The sequence below is a fragment of the Salvelinus namaycush genome, chromosome 6 (assembly GCF_016432855.1).
Source record: "Salvelinus namaycush isolate Seneca chromosome 6, SaNama_1.0, whole genome shotgun sequence".
Classification (NCBI taxonomy): domain Eukaryota; kingdom Metazoa; phylum Chordata; class Actinopteri; order Salmoniformes; family Salmonidae; genus Salvelinus; species Salvelinus namaycush.
Window position 1 is genome coordinate 21,480,721 of NC_052312.1, and position 22,098 is coordinate 21,502,818.

Consider the following 22,098-nt stretch of genomic DNA (forward strand, 5'->3'; position numbering starts at 1 on the left):
GCTAGTGATGGCTATTTAATAGTCTGATGGCCTTGAGATAGAATCTGTTTTTCAGTCTCTCGGTCCCGGCTTTGATGCACCTGTACTGACCTTGCCTTCTGGATGATGGCATGGTGAACAGGCAGTGGCTCAGGTGGTTGTTGTCCTTGATGATCTTTTTTGGCCTTCCTGTGACATCGGGTGCTATAGGTGTCATGGAGGGCAGGTAGTTTGCCCTCGGGGATGCGTTGGGGGCGGTGGAGTTGCCATACCAGGCGGTGATACAGCCCGATATGCTGCTCTCAATTGTGAATCTGTAAAAGTTTGAGGGTTTTCGGTGCCAAGCCATATTTCTTCAGCCTCCTGAGGTTGAAGAAGCGCTGCGCCTTCTTCACCACACTGTGCCTTCTTCACCACACTGTCTGTGTGGGTGGACCATTTCAGTTTGTCAGTGATGTGTACGTAGAGGAACTTGAATCTTTCCACCTTCTCCACTGCAATCCCGTCGATGTGGATAGGGGGGGGTGCTCCCTCTGCTGTTTCCTGAAGTCCACAATCAGCTTCTTTGTTTGGTTGACGTTGAGTGAGAGGTTATTTTCCTGACACCACACTCCCAGGAGCCTTACCTCCTCCCTGTCTCGTCATTGTTGGTAATCAGTCCCACTACTGTTGTGTTGTCTGCAAACTTAATGATTGACCTGGCGGGGTGCTTAGCTACGCTGTCATGGGTGAACAGGGAGTACAGGAGGGGGCTGAGCACATACCCTTGTGGGGTCCCTGTGTTGAGGATCAGCCTACTACATCGCACAGTTCGGGCATGATCTGATTTATTTCTACAGAAACTTTAGAGCAATGTGAGCAATGAGCACACCGGAAAAAAAATCGGAACAAAATTAAATTAAAATAATTGAACCAATGTTTGAACCAATGAACCAATGAATACTTATGTAAATAAGGTATTTCTGTTTTTTATTTTTAATACATTTGCACACACAAAAAATTACCTGTTTTCGCTTTGTCATTATGGGGTATTGTGTGTAGATTAATGAGAAATGTTGTATTTAATACATTTTTGAATAAGGCTGTAACATAACAAATGTGGAAAAAGTCAAGGTGTTTGAATACTTTCTTAATCCACTGTACGTGTATATACTGTATATGACCACTAAAACAATCAGAATTATTTGTTTCAAAATCCTCTGACATCATTAGCATAGTTGGTAGCCTCTAAGGGTTTATTCAACATTACAGGCGCTCTCTCAATGTTTATTTTTTGGTTCGCCTTTTTTAGTTTGAGCGGCAACAAATCTTAAAAGTTTTGTCTGTTACCAGGTGACCAATTTCATCCATTTTTTTTTTTATCATGAAAAACAACTGGAAAAGTAGGGTTAAATGTGAAATGCAAGCTACTAGGCTAATCAGACCTATAACAATGGAGAGTAGTGATTGGCTATCGATTTTGAATCCAGTTTAGTTTATTCTCTGCCTTTTTGAAGTAGCCTTTTTCCCCTTTTCGAAATCCCAAAGCAAGGAGTTTTCTGCTGCTGTTGTGATAGCCAATCACTACTCTCCATTGTTGTAGTTTTGAGTAGCCTATTAGTTTGCATTTCACATTGAACCCCTACTTTACCAGTTGTTTTTCATGATAAAAAAAAATTGATGAAATTGTTCACCTGGGAACTGAATAAATTGGAGGCAGGTAATCATCGAAGGTGCTGGTTAGAAACGGCGACCCACAATATAAACCTGAAGCGCTCTACGCTATGAAACAACTCCACATGCTGTGTGTTTCTTTTCACTCTTTGTACAATAATATCTCTAATGGGGAGTTGTGTCATCCACTAAGGGAATTATGTAGCACGATTGGTTTGTACCCCTCCTCTGAGTTTGACATCTGCCAGACTAGGGCCCAATGACAAATCGACCCCTACGCCAGCCACACTCAACTGGCAGACCACGGTTCATATCTGGACCTAGAAAGGGGTGAATATGGACTGCGGTCCTGACGTACATTTTTGTCAAATAAAAAATGTAGGAACTGTCGGGCTTTCAACTTACTGCTGTTGAGAGTTATAATAGTAGAATGTCTGCACGAGGTGCAATTTAATTATGACATTTGTTGGTTCATGGACATTTTTGCTCTTATGCATTTTTCCTCTTGACATCCAAGGTGGGCCCCATTGATTTTGCTGAGTCACTCAGGTATGAAAACACATAAGACATGGCAAAATGTGTAGAATTGCAGGAATTGAGCTTTAAAATGGCAACAGTTTGGGTTCGCATGGGTATCGAGGTGGGGGTTTGTTACTACGCCGATAAATGACAATATCCATCCGGCCCTTTGCCATCTAGGACATTTGTGTAACCGGACCTTCTGAATTAGTACCCAGCTGTGTGTATTGCATCACCTTTGATCCGGGTCACATGCACTGCCTGTATTCTAGTCTCATATTGATGCTGGTGGATAGCAACCCTGTCAACTAGCCAGCAAAGAAAAAATCATCACGTGATGTGTGCTTTTGGCTAGACACCCAGACCTAACACAAGACGCAACAGTCTCATCCAAAATGATTGTGTGTGTGTACACCGTGCAGAGACGGATGTGGAACTTCCCTTGGCTGTGTAGTGGTCTGTTGTAACATCTGTTTTTATCATTAGGAAAGTGGATGTGGGCCAAGAGGTACTCTGCTTTGGGATTTACATTGACACTTAGGAATGTCCTCTTTCTGACACCACGCCAACTAATTACATGTCCCTTGATTTGATTTACAGACATGTATAATGAAAGACGGTATGCCAAAATCACTTCATATTATTAATAATACATGAGATTTATATAGCACTTTTCAACGACCGGAAGACATTTCTATTATTGCTGTTCAGATATTTGTGCGACACCTCATCGAGAGTGCACAAGGCGGCTATTATACTATTATATTATCAAGTGTCTCCTACAGTATGTTGGGCCTCACATACCAGTTGTAATTCATACTGTTTGTCTATCTACGTACAGTAATATTGCTAAGCACTTTGGGGTTTTCTGAATTGGCTAATTGACCTGCCCAATGAATCGGTTTCTAACTTATTTGTCTTGTTTGATATGATAATACTATTCATCCAACAGGTTTTTTTTGGCCATCCTCTCCTTTTTTCTTTTACCTCCACATGACTCCACGTTTTTTTATTTTTTTGTGAGGTGTATATACTGTATATATTTAATACTTTTGAAGTACCTCATGGGAGCAGCACTGATCCCAAAAATATGAAACGCTTCACTTCTGTAGTTCTAGAGTTCTACACCACTCCATAGATGCACTACGTCTCCCACGATGCATAGCCGAGCTCAGGCTCAGTTGACAAATAACGACACTCTTCTCTCCAACTGAAACAGGCAGACTACGCCCGTCCAGGGCACAGGCGACATGGAGTGAGTTCTGGTTACTTCAACCTTCCAAATATGTTCTCTAGATGTAGAAGGAGAGACCTTCCGGTATAAACCCTGAAATATAACCAAAAGCACTGCTGACACACAAATAGTGTGTGTGTAAAAATGAGAACCCCCACCCACCTTCTTATGTACAAAACCATCATATGTAGATTATAGGCACAGAAAAGTAGAAAGGGCCTAAAGTCCTCCTATCCACATTCATTGCTGTAAGCCATCATCTAAAGTAGCCCTACAAACATAATGAATGGGATGCTTGTTTTAAACAACCAATCGTGTGTGTGTGTGTGTGTGTGTGTGTGTGTGTGTGTGTGTGTGTGTGTGTGTGTGTGTGTGTGTGTGTGTGTGTGTGTGTGTGTGTGTGTGTGTGTGTGTGTGTGTGTGTGTGTGTGTGTGTGTGTGTGTGTGTGTGTGGACGCAGACTCTCAAATCAGGTCCAGTTTATTTTGGAAAGCAGCCCCGTACAGGCAGGCACACAGTCACAAGCACGCATATCTCAACTTCTCCGTTCTCTTCCTCTCTCTTTCCTCTCCTCCCTTCATTTCCCTCTCATAAACACACCAGCCGGCCTCTCACCTCCAGTAGCATGATGTCCGGCAACGTGACCAACAAGACGGACCCTCGTTCGCTCCATTCCCGGCTTTTCATCGGGAACCTCAACACACTCCTGGTCACCAAGGCAGATGTGGAGGCCATCTTCAAGTAGGTGGCACGATACTCTTGGCTGCTCTCTGCTCCAACATCACCAGCCTCTGTGTATGTGTGTCTTTCAGGCGGGGTTGGGATAGAGCAGAAGAATTCAATTCAATGCTGTCCCAGAAGGGCAATTCTTGTGTAGCGTAAAAATATCCATTGAACAGCCACAGATGTACAAAAGGCACATTTCCATTCGTTGTACATTGGACAATAAATGAACTCGTTGTTCTTCTTCTTCAGCAAGTACGGCAAGATTGTGGGCTGCTCCGTCCACAAGGGGTTCGCGTTCGTCCAGTACGCCAACGAGAGGAACGCCCGGGCCGCTGTAGCGGGCGAGGAAGGGAGGATGATTGTAGGACAGGTGCTAGGTAAGAACCCAGGCAGCGGTATTCCACTCCTGCTCCCGTGTCCCCACTCTTCCTCCAATATGTTCCCCCTCTTCTAAAGGCATAGTATATGTGGGGACATGTGATAATGTGGATGTTACATCCCCTGTCTAGATAGAACTTCCTCTTGATTTTCCTCTGCTCTATTTCTGTATGTCTTTCTCCCTACCCCTCCTCTCTCTCAGACATTAACCTCGCTTGTGAACCGAAGCCTCAGAGATCGAAGACGGTTAAACGCTCTGCAGGAGACATGTACAGGTGTACCTCAACTCCTCTCTGTGTGAATAAAAATAATTAAATAGGATCTGTACCAAGTGCTTCAGTTAATCTCTCTCTCTCACTCTCTCTCTCCCACCACCCCGTCCATCTGTCCGCCCACCCGCCCAGTTCTTCATTTGATTTGGACTATGACTTCCAGAGAGATTACTATGACCGGTAAGCCTTTGGTTCGCCGTTGCCACACACACTGTACTTAAAAAGGGACAAAGGATCTGATATTTTTGCTGTACCTCCTCCTTCAACTCCAGCGTTCTTTTGAGAGATGTTACACATTGAATGCATTACATTTGTAACAGCCTTATGTCGTATAACATGTGTGTGTGTCTGTTTGTGTTGCCGTTGTAGGATGTACTCATACCATTCCCGTGTGCCCCCTCCGCCTCCACCCCTGTCCCGGCCGGCGATCCCCTCCAAACATCCCCGGGTCAGTTTGAGTGGAGTTGGAAGGGGCAGCCGACGCACCAAGACCAGCTTCTCATCTTCCACCTCCAGGAGCAGCCAGAGCAGGACCTCGACCTCACACACCAGTCAGTGCCACACACATACATGGAATGACAGACACTTTCGACACTTCCGCCACTGATCAAACACACTCTTACTAACTACACACGATATAACTTGATCTCATCCTTGCCACACACTTACCAAGTCCAAATTCACTCAGACCATTTACCCATTATCCATTTACCAAGGAGACACGTGTCCATGTTAATTCTATGGAAGTGACATCCATACCGACTGTAAATGTATGCCTCTGACTCTCTCCTCCTTCCTTCTCTCCTCTCTGCCTCCTATTCCTAACCCAGTGAAGACAGATGACCTGCAGACCATCAAGAGAGAGCTGGCCCAGATCAAACACAAGGTGGACGACCTGCTGGAGAGTCTGGAGCGCATGGAGAAGGACCACAGCAAGAAGTCCGGTAGGACGGGACAGAGTGATGGATGTACACTTGTTGCCCACTGCATTTTCAGACATAAATATGTATCAAGCGACGCATTTTTGTTTATCAATAAAACCTCTCTGGCTCCCTCTCTAGACATGAAGAGTAGTGGGAAGCCGGAGACACTGGAGGTGTCTCATCTCCTCAACTGCGGAGGGAAGGAGGACAGCCTAAAGAGGGAGAGAGAGAACCAGTCTCTCAACGACTCAGAAGAGGAGGAGGAGGGTGACCTACTGGATGAAGAGGAGGTGTAGCTTACGTTTACATTTCAGCTAGTCATTTAGCAGAGGCTCTTATCCAGAGCAACTTACAGTAAGTAGTAAGTGCATATATTTCCATACTTTGTACGGGTCCCCCTTGGAAATCGAACAAAGCGCTATGCACTACAAACTGAGCCAGACTTGAGAGGGAAAAGGAACTGTGGGGAACGGAGAAGCGCTGGAGGAGAAGTGCAGACGGAAAGGAGTTGTAGTGTGAAGGAAAACATTGAGGAGGAAGCGGTGGCTGTCGGTGCACTACTTTTGACTATGGCTCTGGTCAAAAGTAGTGCACTACGTAGGGAAAAAGGATGCCATTTGGGAGGCAGGCGGTGTCTCACGTCAGCTTATTGAATCCTGTCGGCAGGTACAGAGTCGAGGAAGGGAGGATAACGATGAGGAAGAGGAAGAAGGCGAGGATGACGGAGATGGCGCCAACGGAGACGATGCTTAAGCAACGCGAACGCGCACACAAAGCTTGACCAACACACAACAAGATGTGTCTAACTGTACGTGCCAACACGCACACATACATGGACAGTTGTACTTACTGAGCTCTGTGTTCAAATGGACGTTTCAACTATATACTGCACGTTTTCGAATGTGCGCTCCCACATGCACATTCACTAACACTCTACTATTTACTGTATGTCAAGGAAATATCTGTCCCTCTTCCTCTCTTCTGATGTCTCTTCTGTATTATTCTGTAGCCTTGTTCGACCACCCTGATCTCGTAAGCTTACATTCTGTGAAGTGAAAGGAAACTGAGAGCGAGAGGTCAGGATGTTTGTTTATCTGTCATTGAGATTTAGTTTATTCTAGTTTGGGTCAATTTCATTTCAATTCAGGAAGCACACTGAAATTCCAATTTTCCTTTAAACGAGGAACATTTGGAATTGGAATTTGGTGTACTTTCTGAATTGACTGGTATTGAAATTGAATTGACCCCAACCCTGTTCTGGATGCAGTGGTTCTGAACCTTCTCCGCCGGAACCACAGCCACTCCATGTATTTGATCTATTCCAGAGCTAGCACACCTGATTCAACTTGTCAACTAAACAAAATTGTGAAATGCCCCGGGGGTCCCCTCGAGCAGGGGTACTCAACTCTTACCCAACGAGGTCCAGAGCTTGCTGGTTTTCTGTTCTACCTGATTATTAATTGCACACACCTGGTGTCACAGGTCTAAATCAGTCCCCGACTAAAGGGAAAGAAAAAATGCAGTGAAACTGGCTTTGAAGTCCAGAGTTGAGTTTGAGAGCCCTAGAGCATTAGTTCCCAAACTCTGAGGCGTGTGAGTTCACATTTTTTTAAGGAACTCAGTTCGGCTTAAAGTGAAAAGGGTTTGAAAACCACTGAACTGGAGAATAGCTGAGAGGGTGCTGTACTGCTGTGTTTACATCAGTAGGTGGCACTGTGCAACGACAGTTTTACACTGAGGCTACGGTGAAAATGTAGCACACGAGTTGGAAGATTTTACAAGGTTAACAATGATACAGACTTGTATAGGAGGTTGTTATGTCAGGATTTTCCTCTGTATGCCGTTTTTATTGGCTAGAACAATTTTCATTGTGTTTATCAGGAAATACATAAGGACTGTGACCTCATTTGACCTTGAGTTCTAAAATGGGCATTATTCATGTTGGTTTGTTTGTTTGTCTCGGTTGCCATGTGATTTCAGTTAATCATTACATGGACTGTGCTTGTGAATAAAAAATTCAAAGTGGTAATGTTCCAGTCCAGAATGTCTTTGAGCTGTTTGTAATCAAGATGAGGTGACATGTGTGGGTGTAATATAGGAGTGTTTCTCTCTCTCTCTCTCTCTGCCTGTGTCTACATGTAAGTACTTTTGCAAAGGTGGGTTCAATGCATAAATGGCTGTTTTGCTACTTTTGGATATGCAATCAGAATGATTGCGTGTATGCCTCTGTACATGTCAGTAAGTTATTTTGCAGAGTTGATATACAAATCCACTGGACAAAAACTGGTTGAATCAATGTTGTTTCCACATCATTTCAACAACCAAAAAATGGCATGCGATGATGTTGAATCAACGTGGGAAACTGATTGGATTTGCAACAAGGCATCAACGTCAGGGAATTTAGTCAGGTTTTTACCCAACTTTGAACCCAAATCCAATGACGGTTGACATTTCTGGGCTGATTTCACGTTGAATTCACGGTAGTTGACATCTCAACCAAATGTAAATCAAATCTAGACATTGAACTAACGTATGTGCTCAATGGGAAGATTGTAAGTATTCAATGCATAGCTATTTGCTTTTGGATATGGGTATGCAAGTGGAGTGCGTGTTTACAGAGTATGGAGCAGGTCTGGGCATATCTGACTATAATGATAAATTCTTATCTAGGACTCATCATATCTCTCCTCCCTCCTCTACTTTCTCCATTCCTCTCCTCCTAGTCCTCTCTAGTCCTGTCTTCTCTGCCCTGCTTTCTCTTATAGGCTCATGTTCACTCCACAGTTCCTGTGATAGCTAAGGAATCAGAATGTCCCTCACATTATCTGCCTCCGAGAAACAGAGGTCCTCAAATCAGAATGGACAGATTGACAGATGGAACAGAAAAAAAAAAAAAGGAAAAAAAGTGACGATGAAAGATAATTATTCATCCCTCTTTTATTACGGACAGGATTTCAGGAGGACAGATGGTGATCAGTAGAAAAGTGTTAGATGAAAATAGTGAATAAAAGGAGGACAGGGTGTAAAAAAGACTGATAAAGAGTAGAGACAAATAAAGGAGTGGATGACAGATGGAGGGATGAGGATGGAGAGATAGAGGACATGTGGAAAAGATTTTGTAAGATTCCCGGAACAGGAGATATGAAGGAAATGTTCAACAGATGATTCTCTCCCTGAGTCAATTTGTATTCAACCAACCCTCACATTCTGAGCAAAGGCCACGATAGGGGAAGTAACTCACTTTGGTTGTAGTATATGATATGATCTTAGTATATTATGTAAGGGATAAACAAGGGGCTATGCATTCTATGGAAAATAATGAACGACTTGGAAGGTGTATTACATGACGATGTACTAGCGGAGCTAACCTTTCATCGTTCATTATTTTCCAGAGAACACATGGAGCCCTGTGTTGATTATCCCTTTTATACCATGGATATAATTTAACAGGTAGAAATGTGTTCAACATCCACTGAAGTAGCCAGCAAGTTTAATAGATAGCTACTACAGTAGTTGCCTTGGTCAGCAAACAAACTGACTTGCTAGTTTAGCTAACCAAACCATCAGTCCTATATTTGCTATTATGAAAATCAAATTCAACAATGCCAATAATGTTTTCAATTCAACTTTTGTTTTCAAAAGCAGCTCAAACATAGAACATGTAAGAATGAACTATAGCCATTGAATGCACGCTTTAGAATGCCCTTCAAGCCAATCAGAAACGAGTATTCAACAATATAGTATATAATCTGTTATATATATATATATATATATATATATAGAACAAAAATATAACAATTTCAACGATTTTATTGAGTTACAGTTCATATAAGGAAATCAGTTCATTTAAATAAATTCATTAGGCCCTAATCTACAGATTTTACATGACAGGGACACAGCCATGGGTGGGCCTGGGAGGGCATAGGCCCACCCACTTGGGAGCCAGGCCCACCCTCTGAGGAGCCAGGCCCAGCCAATCAGAATTAGTTTTTTTCCCAGAAAAGGGCTTTATTAAAGACAGAAATACTCCTCAGTTCCATCAGCAGTCCGGGTGGCTGGCGTGGTTACACATGGTCTGCAGTTGTGGGGCCGGTTGGACGTACTGCCAAATTCTCTAAAACAATGTTGGAGGCGGCTTATGGTAGAGAAACTAAAATTCAATTATCTGGCAACAGCTCTGGTGGACATTCCTGCAGCCAGTATGCCAATTGCACGCTCCCTCAAAACTTGAGACATCTATGGCATTGTGTTGTGTGACAAAAATGCACATTTTAGAGTGGCCTTTTATTGTCCCCAGCACAAGGTGCATCTGTGTATTGATCATGCTGTTTTATCAGCTTCTTGATATGCCACACCTGTCAGGTGGATGGGTTATCTTGGCAAAGGAGAAATGCTCACTAACAGGGATGTAAAGAAATTTGTGCACGAAATTTGAGAAAAATAAGATTTTTGTGCATAGGGAACATTTCTGTGATCTTTTATTTCAGCTCATGAAACGTGGAACTAAAACTTGTTGCGTTTATATTTTTGTTCAGTATATAATGTGATTTTATTATATTACATTATTATACAATTTTGTTATGTTAAATGTTAGTATATAATGTGTTAGTTATATGTAGTTTATGATACAATGCTTTGTTATTATATACTGAGAGTACAAAACATTAGGAACATCTTCCTAATATTGAGTTACACCCCCTTTAACCTTCAGAACAGCCTCAATTCGTACACAATCCATCTCTCAATTGTCAAGGTTTAAAAATCCTTCTTTAAACAGTCTCCTCTTCTTGATCTACACTGATTGAAGTGGATTGAACCAGTGACATCAATAAGGGATCATAGCTTTCACCTGGATTCAACTGGTCAGTATATAGCTAGGTTTCCATGCAAAATGCAAAAGATTTTCATGTGAATATTATAAAATCTGCTTAAAATCTGCTTAAAACAATAACTCCCACCAGAGATATCTTCCCATCAAACTGTCTTTTTGCAGATAAAAAGCAGTGCGTGATGATGTTTTGCACAGAAAGATGACTTTTACCATTAAATTCCAATGTACTGAATGAAAAATTATAGTTAAATGGGTTGGGAGATGGGAGGACAGAATACTAATATGATGAAGAGAATGTAACCTAAACAGAGGTCATTGTGGCTAAGAGAGAGTGGGAGATGGGATGAGAAGGGTGTGAGATGAAAGAGGAGCGCTTTGTAGCGCCAGGGAGGTTATGGAACAGGAGGAGAGTGAAGGAGAGATGGAGCTGTAAGCCCAGAGGGCGATTTATCAGCGTCTCCCCCTGGGCAGTGCGTGTGTGCATGCATGCGTATGTGTGTGTGTGTGTGTGTGTGTGTGCGCGCGTATTTGCGTTTACGAATGGTATTGTGCTGTGGTTGCCCTGCAACTAGCCTCAGAGCTGGACTGAATGTCAATGAGAAGAGAACTCCAGGAGAGAACAAAACCAATGGTTAGGAGAGAGAAGAGAGGACAGAAACAGGTCAAGGGGGACAGAAGGGAGGTAGGAAGTGAGGGAGTATTTTAGAAGAAATGAGTGAGAGGGAAAGAGAGGGAGTCTGTGTGATAGTGTGATTGTGGAGTAGAGGAGGAGAGGAGGAGGAGAAGAGAGGGGGAGCTAGTGCTTAGGGCTGTTTTGTTTCCTGCTTTTTTCTCCCTTTGGCGATGCACAGTCATGGAGGGAGGGAGAGGATTAGTTATATCTCCCTCTGATGCTGTCCCTCGCTTTTATATTCCTCTCTCCATACATCCTCTGTCATTATCAGTTTCTCTACCCCTCTTTCCATCCCTCTCTCACCCTCTCTCCCTCCTGAGCCATTATCGAGGTCGGACGATACAGTGTTAGTCCAGAATAGATCCACAGAGTGGTAGTCAACCAGGACTATCCCTGTATAACACAATACACCCCATAGGATCACAAAGCTGACCATACTTCTGCTTTTGAAAAACACAACGTGAATTTTAAGTGATAAATCTAACACCAGCAATGTCTGTTGTTTTTTTATCTTGGAAAATTCTTTACAAATTTGACAGGGGGAAGGGTGCGAGAGAGTGAAGGAAAGAGAGAGAAGAGGTGGGAGAAAGAAAGAAAGGAACGGAGCGAGAGAGGGAAAGAGGGAGAGGGGGACAGAGAGAGCGAGAGGGTGGGAGCAATAGAGAGCCAAAAGGAGAGGTGCAGAGAGAGGAGTGGGAAAAAGAGAGAAACAGAGTGAGAGAGAGAAAAAAAATAGGAAAAGAGTGAGGGAGTAACAGAAAGAAAGTGGGAAAGAGGGAGAGAGAGGCAGTGTGAAAGAGACAGTCCTGATGTCATGGTGAATGCCCCTGCTTTCAATACACTTTAATCAGTGTAGATGAAGGGGAGGAGACAAGTTAAAGAAGGATTTTTAAGCCTTGAAACAATTGAGACATGGATTGCGTGTGTGTGCCATTCAGAGGGTGAAAGGGCAAGACAAAATATTTAAGTGCCTTTGAATGGGGTATGGTAGTAGGTGCCAGCCACACCGGTTTGTGTCAAGAACTGCAACGCTGCTGGGTTTTACAGGCTCAACAGTTCCCTGCGTGTATCAAGAATGGTCCACCACCCAAAGGACATGCAGCCAACTTGACACAACTGTAGGAAGCTTTGGGGTCAACATGGGCCAACATACCTCTGGAACGCTTTCGAGAACTTGAAGTCCATGCCCTGCCAAATGTGTTCTGAGGGCAAAAGGGGTGGGGGGTGCGGGGGTGCAACTCAATATTAGTAAGGTGTTCCTAATGTTTGACTACTTAACAAATACCAAAACATAGTTTTGGGGTGAAATTTTCCTTCAAGTAGGTCAGGCAGGATGTTGTGATTTCACTCCCAATGCAATCGTCCGCAGGGCCAATCACGTTGGAGCAGGGACACACCCGCTAGCTGCCAATGCCTCAGGAAAACAAAACAACCCCCCCCCCCCAATTCTCCAAAAGTTCTGCAGCTGTCTCAACAATACACTCTCTCGCTCGCTCGCTCGCACACACACACACACACACACACACACACACACACACACACACACACACACACACACACACACACACACACACACACACACACACACACACACACACACACACACACACACACACACACACACACACACACACTTCTTTCATCTCTAGGGGTTCCCAAACTTTTTCACCCAGGGCCCCCCTTCCACTCCTTTCCCCCCCTATTTTTCTTCTCTCGTGTTCTTTTTCCCATGAAACTAACTTTACTCATAGCCTTATGCCATCCACTCTCCAACAACATACACTACATGACCAAAAGTATGTGGACACCTCCTCGTTGAACATCTTATTCCAAAATCATGGGCATTAATAAGGAATTGGTCGCCCCTTTGCTGCTATAACAGCCTCAACTCTTCTGGGAAGGCTTTCCACTAGATGCTGGAACATTGCTGCGGGGACTTGCTCCCATTCAGCCACAACAGCATTAGTGAGGTCGGGCACTGATGTTGGGCGATTAGGCCTGGCTCGCAGTCGGCATTCCAGTTCACCCCAAAGGTGTTCAATGGGGTTGAAGTCAGGGCTCTGTGCAGGCCAGTCAAGTTCTTCCACACCGATCTCGACAAACCATTTCTGTATGGACCTCGCTTTGTGCACGGGGGCAATGTCATGCTGAAACAGGAAAGGGCCTTCCCCAAACTGTTGCCACAAACTTGAAAGCAGAGATTCGTCTACAATGTCATTGTATGCTGTAGCGTTAAGATTTCCCTTCACTGGAACTAAGGGGCCTGGCCCGAACAATGAAAAACAGTCCCAGACCATTATTCTTCATACACCAAACTTTACAGTTGGCACTGTGCATTGGGGCTAGAAGCATTCTCTTGGCATCCGCCAAACCCAGATTAGTCCGTTGGACTGCCAAATGGTGAAGCGGAATTCATCACTCCAGAGAACACGTTTCCACTGCTCCAGAGTCCAATGGTTTGTGAGCTTTACAATACTCCAACCGACGGTTAGCATTGCGCATGGTGATCTTAGGCTTGTGTGCAGCTGCTCAGCCATGGAACACACATTTCATGAAGCTCCCGAGGAAACAGTTATTGTGCTGACGTTGCTTCCAGACGCAGTTTGGAACTTGGTAGTGAGTGTTGCAACCGAGGACAGACGATGTTTACACACCTTGCGCTTCAGCACTCGGCAGTCCCGTACTTACAGTGGACCGGGGCAGCTCTAGGAGGGCAGAGATTTTAGGAACTGACTTGTTTGATCCTATGACGGTGCCACATTGAAAGTCACTGAGCTTTTCAGTAAGGCCATTCTACTGACAATGTTTGTCTATTGCATGGCGGTGTGCTCGAGTTTATACAATTGTCAGCAACAGGTGTGGCTGAAATAGCCGAATCAACTAATTTGAAGAGGTGTCCACATGCTTTGTATATGTAGTGTATGTGTTAGTAGGCTACATAGGAGGGTGGTCCACAGGAGGCTGCTGAGGTGAGGACGGCTCATAATCATGGCTGGAATGGAATCAAACACATGGAAAACACGTCTTTGATGTGTTCGATACATTTGCGTTGATTCCATTTCAGCCATTACAATGAGCACGTCCTCCCCAATTATGGTGCCACCAGCCGCCTGTGAGTGGGTCATGATCCGACTGGGTCAGACCTGGTCTGGTGTCAACATACAGAACAGAGAAACAGACAGACCGATCTATACAGTGCAATCAGCATGCCTGAGGCACAGAGAGAAGGGGGGGAGAGATGGGTGTAGGGCAGACAGAGTGAGGGGGGGGGGGCAGAGATGTGGAGGGGTGGAGGGAGAGACAGATGGGGGCATATACAGTACCAGTCAGAAGTTTGGACACACCTACTCATTCAAGGGTTTTTCTTTATTTTTACTATTTTCTACACCGTAGAATAATATTGAAAACATCAAAACTATGAAATAACACATATGGAATCATGTAGTAACCAAAAAAGTGTTAAACAAAAAAATATATACTTTATATTTGAGATTCTTCAAATGAGCCACCCTATGCATTGATGACAGCTTTGCACATGCTTGGCATTCTCTCAACCAGCTTCATGGGGTAGTTACCTGGAATTCATTTCAATTAACAGGTGTGCCTTGTTAAAAGTGAATTATTGAAATGTCTTTCCTTCTTAATGTGTTTGAGCCAATCAGTTGTGTTGTGGTATAGAGAAGATAGCCCTATTTGGTAAAATACCAAGTCCATATTACGGCAAGAACAGCTAAATAAGCAAAGAGAAACAGTCCATCATTATTTTACGACATGAATGTCAGTCAATCCGGAAAATGTGAACGTTTCTTCAAGTGCGCTACGATGAAACTGGCTTTCATGAGGACCGCCACAGTAAAGGAAGACCCAGAGTTACCTCTTCTGCAGAGGCTAAATTAATTAGAATTACCAGACTCAGAAATTGCAGCAAAAATAAATGCTTCACCGAGCTCAAGTAACAGACACATCTCAACATCAACTGTTCAGAGGAGACTACGTGAATCAGGCCTTCATGGTCAAATTGCTGCAACGAGACTACTACTAAAGGACACCAATAATAAGAAGAGACTTGCTTGAGCCAAGAAACACGAGCAATGGACATTAGACCGGTGGAAATCTGTCCTTTGGACTATTGACAATTTGACTTTTTTGTTACCAACCGCTTTGTCTTTGTGAGACGCAGAGTAGGTGAACAGATGATTTTTTCCACATAAATCTACATACAATACCCCATACTGGCAAAGTGAAAAAAGGCATTTAGAAATTTTTGCAAATGTATTCAAAGGCAAAAGACAGAAATACCTTATTTACATAAGTATTCAGCCCCTTTGCTATGAGACTCGAAATTATACTAATGTGCATCCTATTTCCATGGATCATCCTTGAGATGTTTCTACAACTTGATTGGAGTCCACCTGTGGTAAAGTCAATTGATTGGACAGGATTTGGAAAGGCACACACACTTGTTTGTATAAGGTCCCACAGTTGACAGTGCATGTCAGAGCAAAAACCAAGCCACAAGGTCGAAGGAATTGTCTGTAGAGCTTCGAGACAGGATTGTGTCGATGCACAGATCTAGGGAAGGGTAACAAAACATTTCTGCAGGACCGAATGTCCTTGAGTGGCCCAGCCAGAGCCTGCACTTGAACCTGATCGAACATCTCTGGAGAGACCTGAAAATAACTGTGCAGCAACGCTCCCCATCCGACCTGACAGAGGTTGAAAGGATCTGCAGAGAAGAGTGGTAGAAACTCCCCAAACACAGGTGTACCAAGCTTGTAGCGTCACACCCACAAAGACTCGAGGCTGTAATCGCTGCCAAAGGTGCGTCAACAAAGTACTGAGTAAAAGGTCTGAATACTTCTGTAAACGTAATATTTCCGTAAAACATGTCTAAAAACCTGTTTTTGTTTTGTCATTATGGGGTATTGTATGTAGATTGATGAGGGATTTTTTAATTTACATTTTAAAATAAGGCTGTAACGTAACAATATGTGGAAAAAGTAATCGGTCTGAATACACTGTATAATAAGATACAAACTTTATAAAGTCCAACTGAAAAAGCTACCTTCGGTTGATCTGTGGGGAAACAAGATATTTTCAGCCACAAAAGAAAAGTTCAACTCTATAAGAGGAGAGCATCGTCTCTGTAACAAGTAAAATGTCACATTTCAGCTATAACATACATTTGTGAAATTGCAATGATAGAAACATTGACTTTTAAATCGTTGTGAATTTTGTTTTCATTGTCGGAACCTTCAGCTTCCTTCCGCAGGTCCACATATACCTTTGCATCTGTAATGAAATGAACAGCAGAGTTAAGAACTACTCAACCTTTTTGTCTACATTACTGCCAACACAAAATGGCTACATTACCATCACTCCTTTCCTGCATGGTTTATCGTTTCCTTCAGGTTGTAGATGTCATCCCGCTGTTTATCCTTGAATCTACATAAATATAAAAGGTAGGCCTTCACATAAGGACATCCAACATCAATCTCTATACAATAGCCAGTGGCCACATTTGATAAAAATAACATTTACATTATAATTTATAGCTAATCACAGATTTAAAACATGTTCCCTGAGGGATCCTTGGAATACAATGTAATATTATTAATAAAAAATATATATTCTTAATCCTGGGCAACATGGGCCTGGGAGGCTCAAAGGGATATTGGTATTCAGTGTTCCATGTTTTAACTTAATACTTCTTGCAGTCCGCAATTTTTCTTCATATTTTTTTACATAAAGTGCTGCTTGAAAGCATGTGCAATTAGATTTTTTTAGTTTTTACCATAATCTTCATTTAATCAGAATCCGTCTTTTTGATCTGACATATCAGATTTATATTTACCAATACCATATGTTAGTGTAAGGAAAGCATACGTGTAGTAGAAATAAATAAAAAAGGAATTTGTGCGGGTGCAAAAATAAGTGAACCCCGAGTTGCATTGGTTAAATCAAGTAGGTAAGTAGAATCAAGCCTTAGAAAGTTGGTTGCAATTTCAGTTTAATCCACCTGAAAGGACGGAACAAATAGTACAACAAATCTTGTGGTTAAATTCAAATATAGTAATTGATAAAAAAACTGTATTTATCGAAGAAATGTTTAAAAAAGGTATAATTTTTGTGAATGATATCATACATAGGACTGGTGGAGTAATGTCACACATGCAGCTAACACAGACATATGGAAATGTCTGCTCTACCCAAAATTACAACCAATTAATTGCAGCATTACCACAAAAATGGAAGAGGCAGGTAGAAGGGGATAAAAGTAAGGAACTTGTATGTCAGCCTTATATTAAAGAACATAAATGGTTAAAGAAAAGTGTGATAAATAAAAACATATACCAATTTCATTTAAGGACCAAAAAACTTACAGCTGTGCCATATAAATTGCAAAATAGTTGGGAAGAGATTTTCGATGTACCCATTCCATGGCACATGGTTTATGAATTGATACGCAAAACAACGCCGGATTCAAAACTTCGAATTTTTCTATTTAAATTATTGTACAAAATTCTTGCAACTAATAGAATGTTATATATATGGGGGATACAATCTTCCCAGCTCTGTAGATTCTGCTGTGAGGAGGCAGAGTCATTAGACCATTTATTTTGGTATTGTCCGCATGTAGCTCGTTTTTGGTCACAGGTCCAGGAATGGTTGAAGAATTGCAACATTTGCGTAGAACTAACGCTACAGATAGCAATACTGGGGGATTTGAAAAGCCATAGTCAATCAATCAATAATATAATAATTATTTTAGCAAAAATGTTTATTTTTAATTTACAATCCGTGGAAGCTATGAGAATAGGAAGATTCAAATCTTTTGTGAAGCATCACAGCACAGTTGAAAAATATATGGCAAATAAAAATCAGAAATGGATGATGTTGGAAGATAGATGGGAAAGGTTGAGTGGAGCTGAAGGGTGGGACTAATAACAAGATAAACAATGTAGGGCATACGGGATCTGTGAAATGTGTATAGGTGCGGAGCTATTGTGAAATAGCACAGTTACAAGTGGAAATCAAACTGGATGGACAACAGAAATAGAGGAAGGACTAAGAACAAACAAGAGAGAACTATTATAAAGTAGACTGTGTCTGTAAAATGTGTATAAGATGTATAAATTGAAGGTAAAAACAGAAATGTTTATCAGTTTACTCCAATTGGGGGATCGGTGGTAGGGTTTGCGGGGAATAATAATAAAGGTATACTCTTTAAAAAAAGTATGTATGTCTATGTAGGTATGTGTATGTATATATGTGTATATGTATGCATACGTGAATGGATATATATATTTACCCAAAAAAATATGGGGGATTGGAAATGATGCAGACAATTACATTGGAAGCAACATTCTTTCCGCAATATTAAGCTGATCCACCCCCCAAAAAAAATAAAAAATAAAAAATAAAATAAAAAATAAAAGTAGAATCAGGTGGGTAAATAATTGGGTACCAAATGAACCAATCAAAGTAGAGATTGTTAGGTAAGAGTTTGGGCGGGACTCTGATCAAGAGATAAGAAACCTGGTCAGTTTGGCGTTACCCATCCAGGTGAAGGCAAAGCACACCATGCCGAGAGGAAAGGAGATCTCAGAGGACATCAGGACGAGGGTAGTGAGAGCACATCCGTCTGGGGAAGGCTATAAAATAATCTCAAAAAGATTTGAGCTCCATCAGTCCACTGAGGCAAATCATTTACACATGGAGAGCATTTAACATGACTGCAAATCAGCTTAGAAGTGGACGCCCTTCCAAAATATCACCAAGAGCCACAAGAACAATAGTAAATCAGGTAAAAGCCAACCCAAACATAACATCTAGAGATTTGCAGACCACCCTTGCTGCGTCTCGGGTAACTGTGCATGCTTCAACAATAACACTGAATTGAAATGCCATTCTTGGGAGGGTTGCTAGGAAGAAGCCTCTGCTGTCAAAAAAGAACCAATCTACCCGTCTTAACTTTGCCAGAGACCACTGGGACAAACCTGAAGGTTTCTGGAAATCCATTCTCTGGACCGATGAGTCCAAAATTGGTCACAATCAACAGCGCTACTTTTGGCGAAAACCCAACACTGCCTACCACCAAAATAACCTTATCCCAACAGTCAAGCATGGTGGTGGGAATGTAAAAATCTGGTGCTGCTTTTCCTCCTCTGGACCTGTACGACTCCACATCGTCAAGGGAACCATGAATTCTGAGGTATTACCAGGAGATTCTTGAACAGAGCGTCAGGCCATCGGTCAAAGAGCTAAAGCTGGGCCGAAAATGGGTCTTGCAACAAGACAACAACCCAAAGCATTCAAGCAAATCTACCAAAGAATGGCTCAGGAGAAAGCAGATTTGTTTTCGATTGGACAAGTGAAAGTCCTGACCAAAATCCAATTGAGGATCTGAAGCAGGCAGTTCATGTCAGAGAACCCTCGAACCTCACTCAATTGGCTGAGGTCTGGAGGAGTGGGCAAAGATCCCACAAAACAGATGTCAGAGAGTGATTACTGGCTGTAGGAGACGTTTACGCCAAGTTATCGCTGCTATTGACTGAGGGGTTTACATCAATTCTGAGTTTCTGTTCAATAAACCACTTGTTAAATAAATAATGAAAATATATATTTTTTTCTTCTGTCATTTACTTGGAATGTATTTATTACGGATTGGGGTTTAGATAAGGATTTTGTTTATTTTTATATATTTTTTGCAAAATAATGACATGCTCTGTAGGGTTCACATACTTTCAAGCAGCACTGTAATTTAAACTGGAATCTTTAGTTGCTACATCATTTTTGGGTATGGATTACCATTATATACCCATTGATTCTTGAAGAATATAACTTAAAATGCATCATGAGCTTAGTTCAACTGTTGGGCCCCATCAGAACTCAAAATAGCTTGTTTTACTCCAATGTTTGTAAACAAACACTGTATAGCCTCAAATCATGGTTAAAACTATAATTGGTATATCATGGATGTCAATCCTTGCATCCATAGCTCTGTCTATGAATTTGATTGGTTAAATTTCTCCAGGCCCATCCCTCAGCTTTTTTTTCTTATCATAACAGAGGCGGAGTGGCTTTGTTTCAATTGGGCACTATGGCTTTAAGCTTAAAACTTCAAAGTTCTGTCTCTTGGCAAAATGTATAGAATTTCAGGATATTAGCTGAAAAGCTGCAACAAAATCTCTCGGCCGAATGACAAAATGTGTGGAATTGAAAGAAATTAGCTTAATTATCTGCAAAATGTTCTCCGATGCCAAGAGGCAGGCCTTTTAAAACGTGTTCTTTCCCAGGGCCCAAGACTTGGTTTGTCCCACACTGCCGAAGTCATAGTAAAACTCCTTGTACGCTATTCTTATCTTGAGTTACGAGGTCCCTGATGAATTGGATATCCCTGATGAATTTGCTATCACAAAAGGGGTCGCCAGCCACAAAGTTATCAGGTCAGACACCCCATCCAGAACAACATCCAAAAACATCTGAAAGGCCATGTTCTGAAGAGCTAAGCCAATACAACAGGAGAGAGAGAGAGAGGACCAAAACAGGAAAATTGGGGGTCAGCTGAACTGACTAAAAAAGGACCGATATTCTGAAGATCTAACCCATCACCAGCTAAGAAACCAGCAAAGAGAGGACCAGGACAGTCAGGGTCAAACATATTAAGATGAAGGTGATCGTGACCCTCAGACTTTGAGTTTGCTTTGATCATGTGAAGGAAAAAAATACACAAAAAGTAAAATAGAAGAAATTTGAAAAATGTAATGTTACATTTAATTAAAAGAAAATAATGGTGAAGGATGAGACACAGAAAGACAAAGGTTGGGTCAAAACAAGGATATTCTGCTGGAATTTAGGACCCAGGGAGACTGGGATAGAGGGAAACCTTTGAACAGCTGGACGACGATTCCTGCGTATTCGCTTGGCAGAAGAACAACATCTTGCTGTGATGTAGGACCTAGTAAGAGTTTGGGTTAGAAGACCATCAAACACCCCAACTGAAACAGGACTTTTCTTTGTTAGACAGAAGTCCCTAGAGATGGGACAGTACTGTGCCATATAATAATATATACACACTACTTGACCAACATTATGTGGACACCTGCTCGTCGAACATCTCATTAAAAAAATGTCCGTTAATATGTAATGGGTCCCCCGCTTTGCTGCTATAACAGCCTTCACTCTTCTGGGAAGGCTTTCCACTAGAGGTTGGAACATTGCTGCAGGGACTTCTTTCCATTCAGCCACAAGAGCATTAGTGAGGTTGGGCGATTAGGCCTGGCTCGCAGACGGCGTTCCAATTAGTCCCAAAGGTGTTCGATGGGGTTGAGGTCAGGGCTCGGCGCAGGCCTGTCAAGTTCTTCCACACAGATCGACAAACCATTTCTGTATGGGCCTCACTTTGTGCACTGTCATGCTGAAACAGGAAAGGGCTTTCGCCAAACTTGCCACAAAGTTGGAAGCACAGAACCGAACCATGAAAAACAGCCCCAGACCGTTATTACCCATCCACCAAACTTTACAGTTGGCACTGTGCATTTGGGCAGGTAGCATTCTCCTGGCAGCCGCCAAACCCAGATTCAGTCGTCAGACTGCCAGATGGTGAAGCATGAATCATCACTCCAGAGAACGTGTTTCCTCTGCTCCAGAGTCCAATGGCGGCGAGCTATACACAACTCCAGCTGATGCTTGGCATTGCGCATGGTGATCTCAGGCTTGTGTGTGGCTGGTCGGCCATGGAAACCCATTTCATGAAACTCCAGACGAACAGTTCATGTGCTTACGTTGCTTCCATAGGCAGTTTGGAACTCGGTAGTGAGTGTTTCAACCATGGACAGACGATTTTTACACACTACGTGTTTCAACACTCGGCGGTACAATTCTGTGAGCTTGTGTGGAGTACCACT

General features: G+C 42.5%; 1 protein-coding gene across 1 annotated transcript; it reads left to right on the plus strand.

The window, feature by feature from the left end:
* Positions 1–4,004: 4,004 nt before the first annotated feature.
* Positions 4,005–6,437, plus strand: LOC120049279 (heterogeneous nuclear ribonucleoprotein C-like). Its single transcript, XM_038995526.1, has 8 exons — positions 4,005–4,126; positions 4,361–4,488; positions 4,692–4,764; positions 4,894–4,941; positions 5,131–5,312; positions 5,592–5,705; positions 5,823–5,974; positions 6,351–6,437. Exons 1-8 carry the CDS (start codon positions 4,011–4,013, stop codon positions 6,435–6,437), a joined length of 900 nt encoding a protein of 299 aa, XP_038851454.1. The 5' UTR covers positions 4,005–4,010.
* Positions 6,438–22,098: the final 15,661 nt, after the last annotated feature.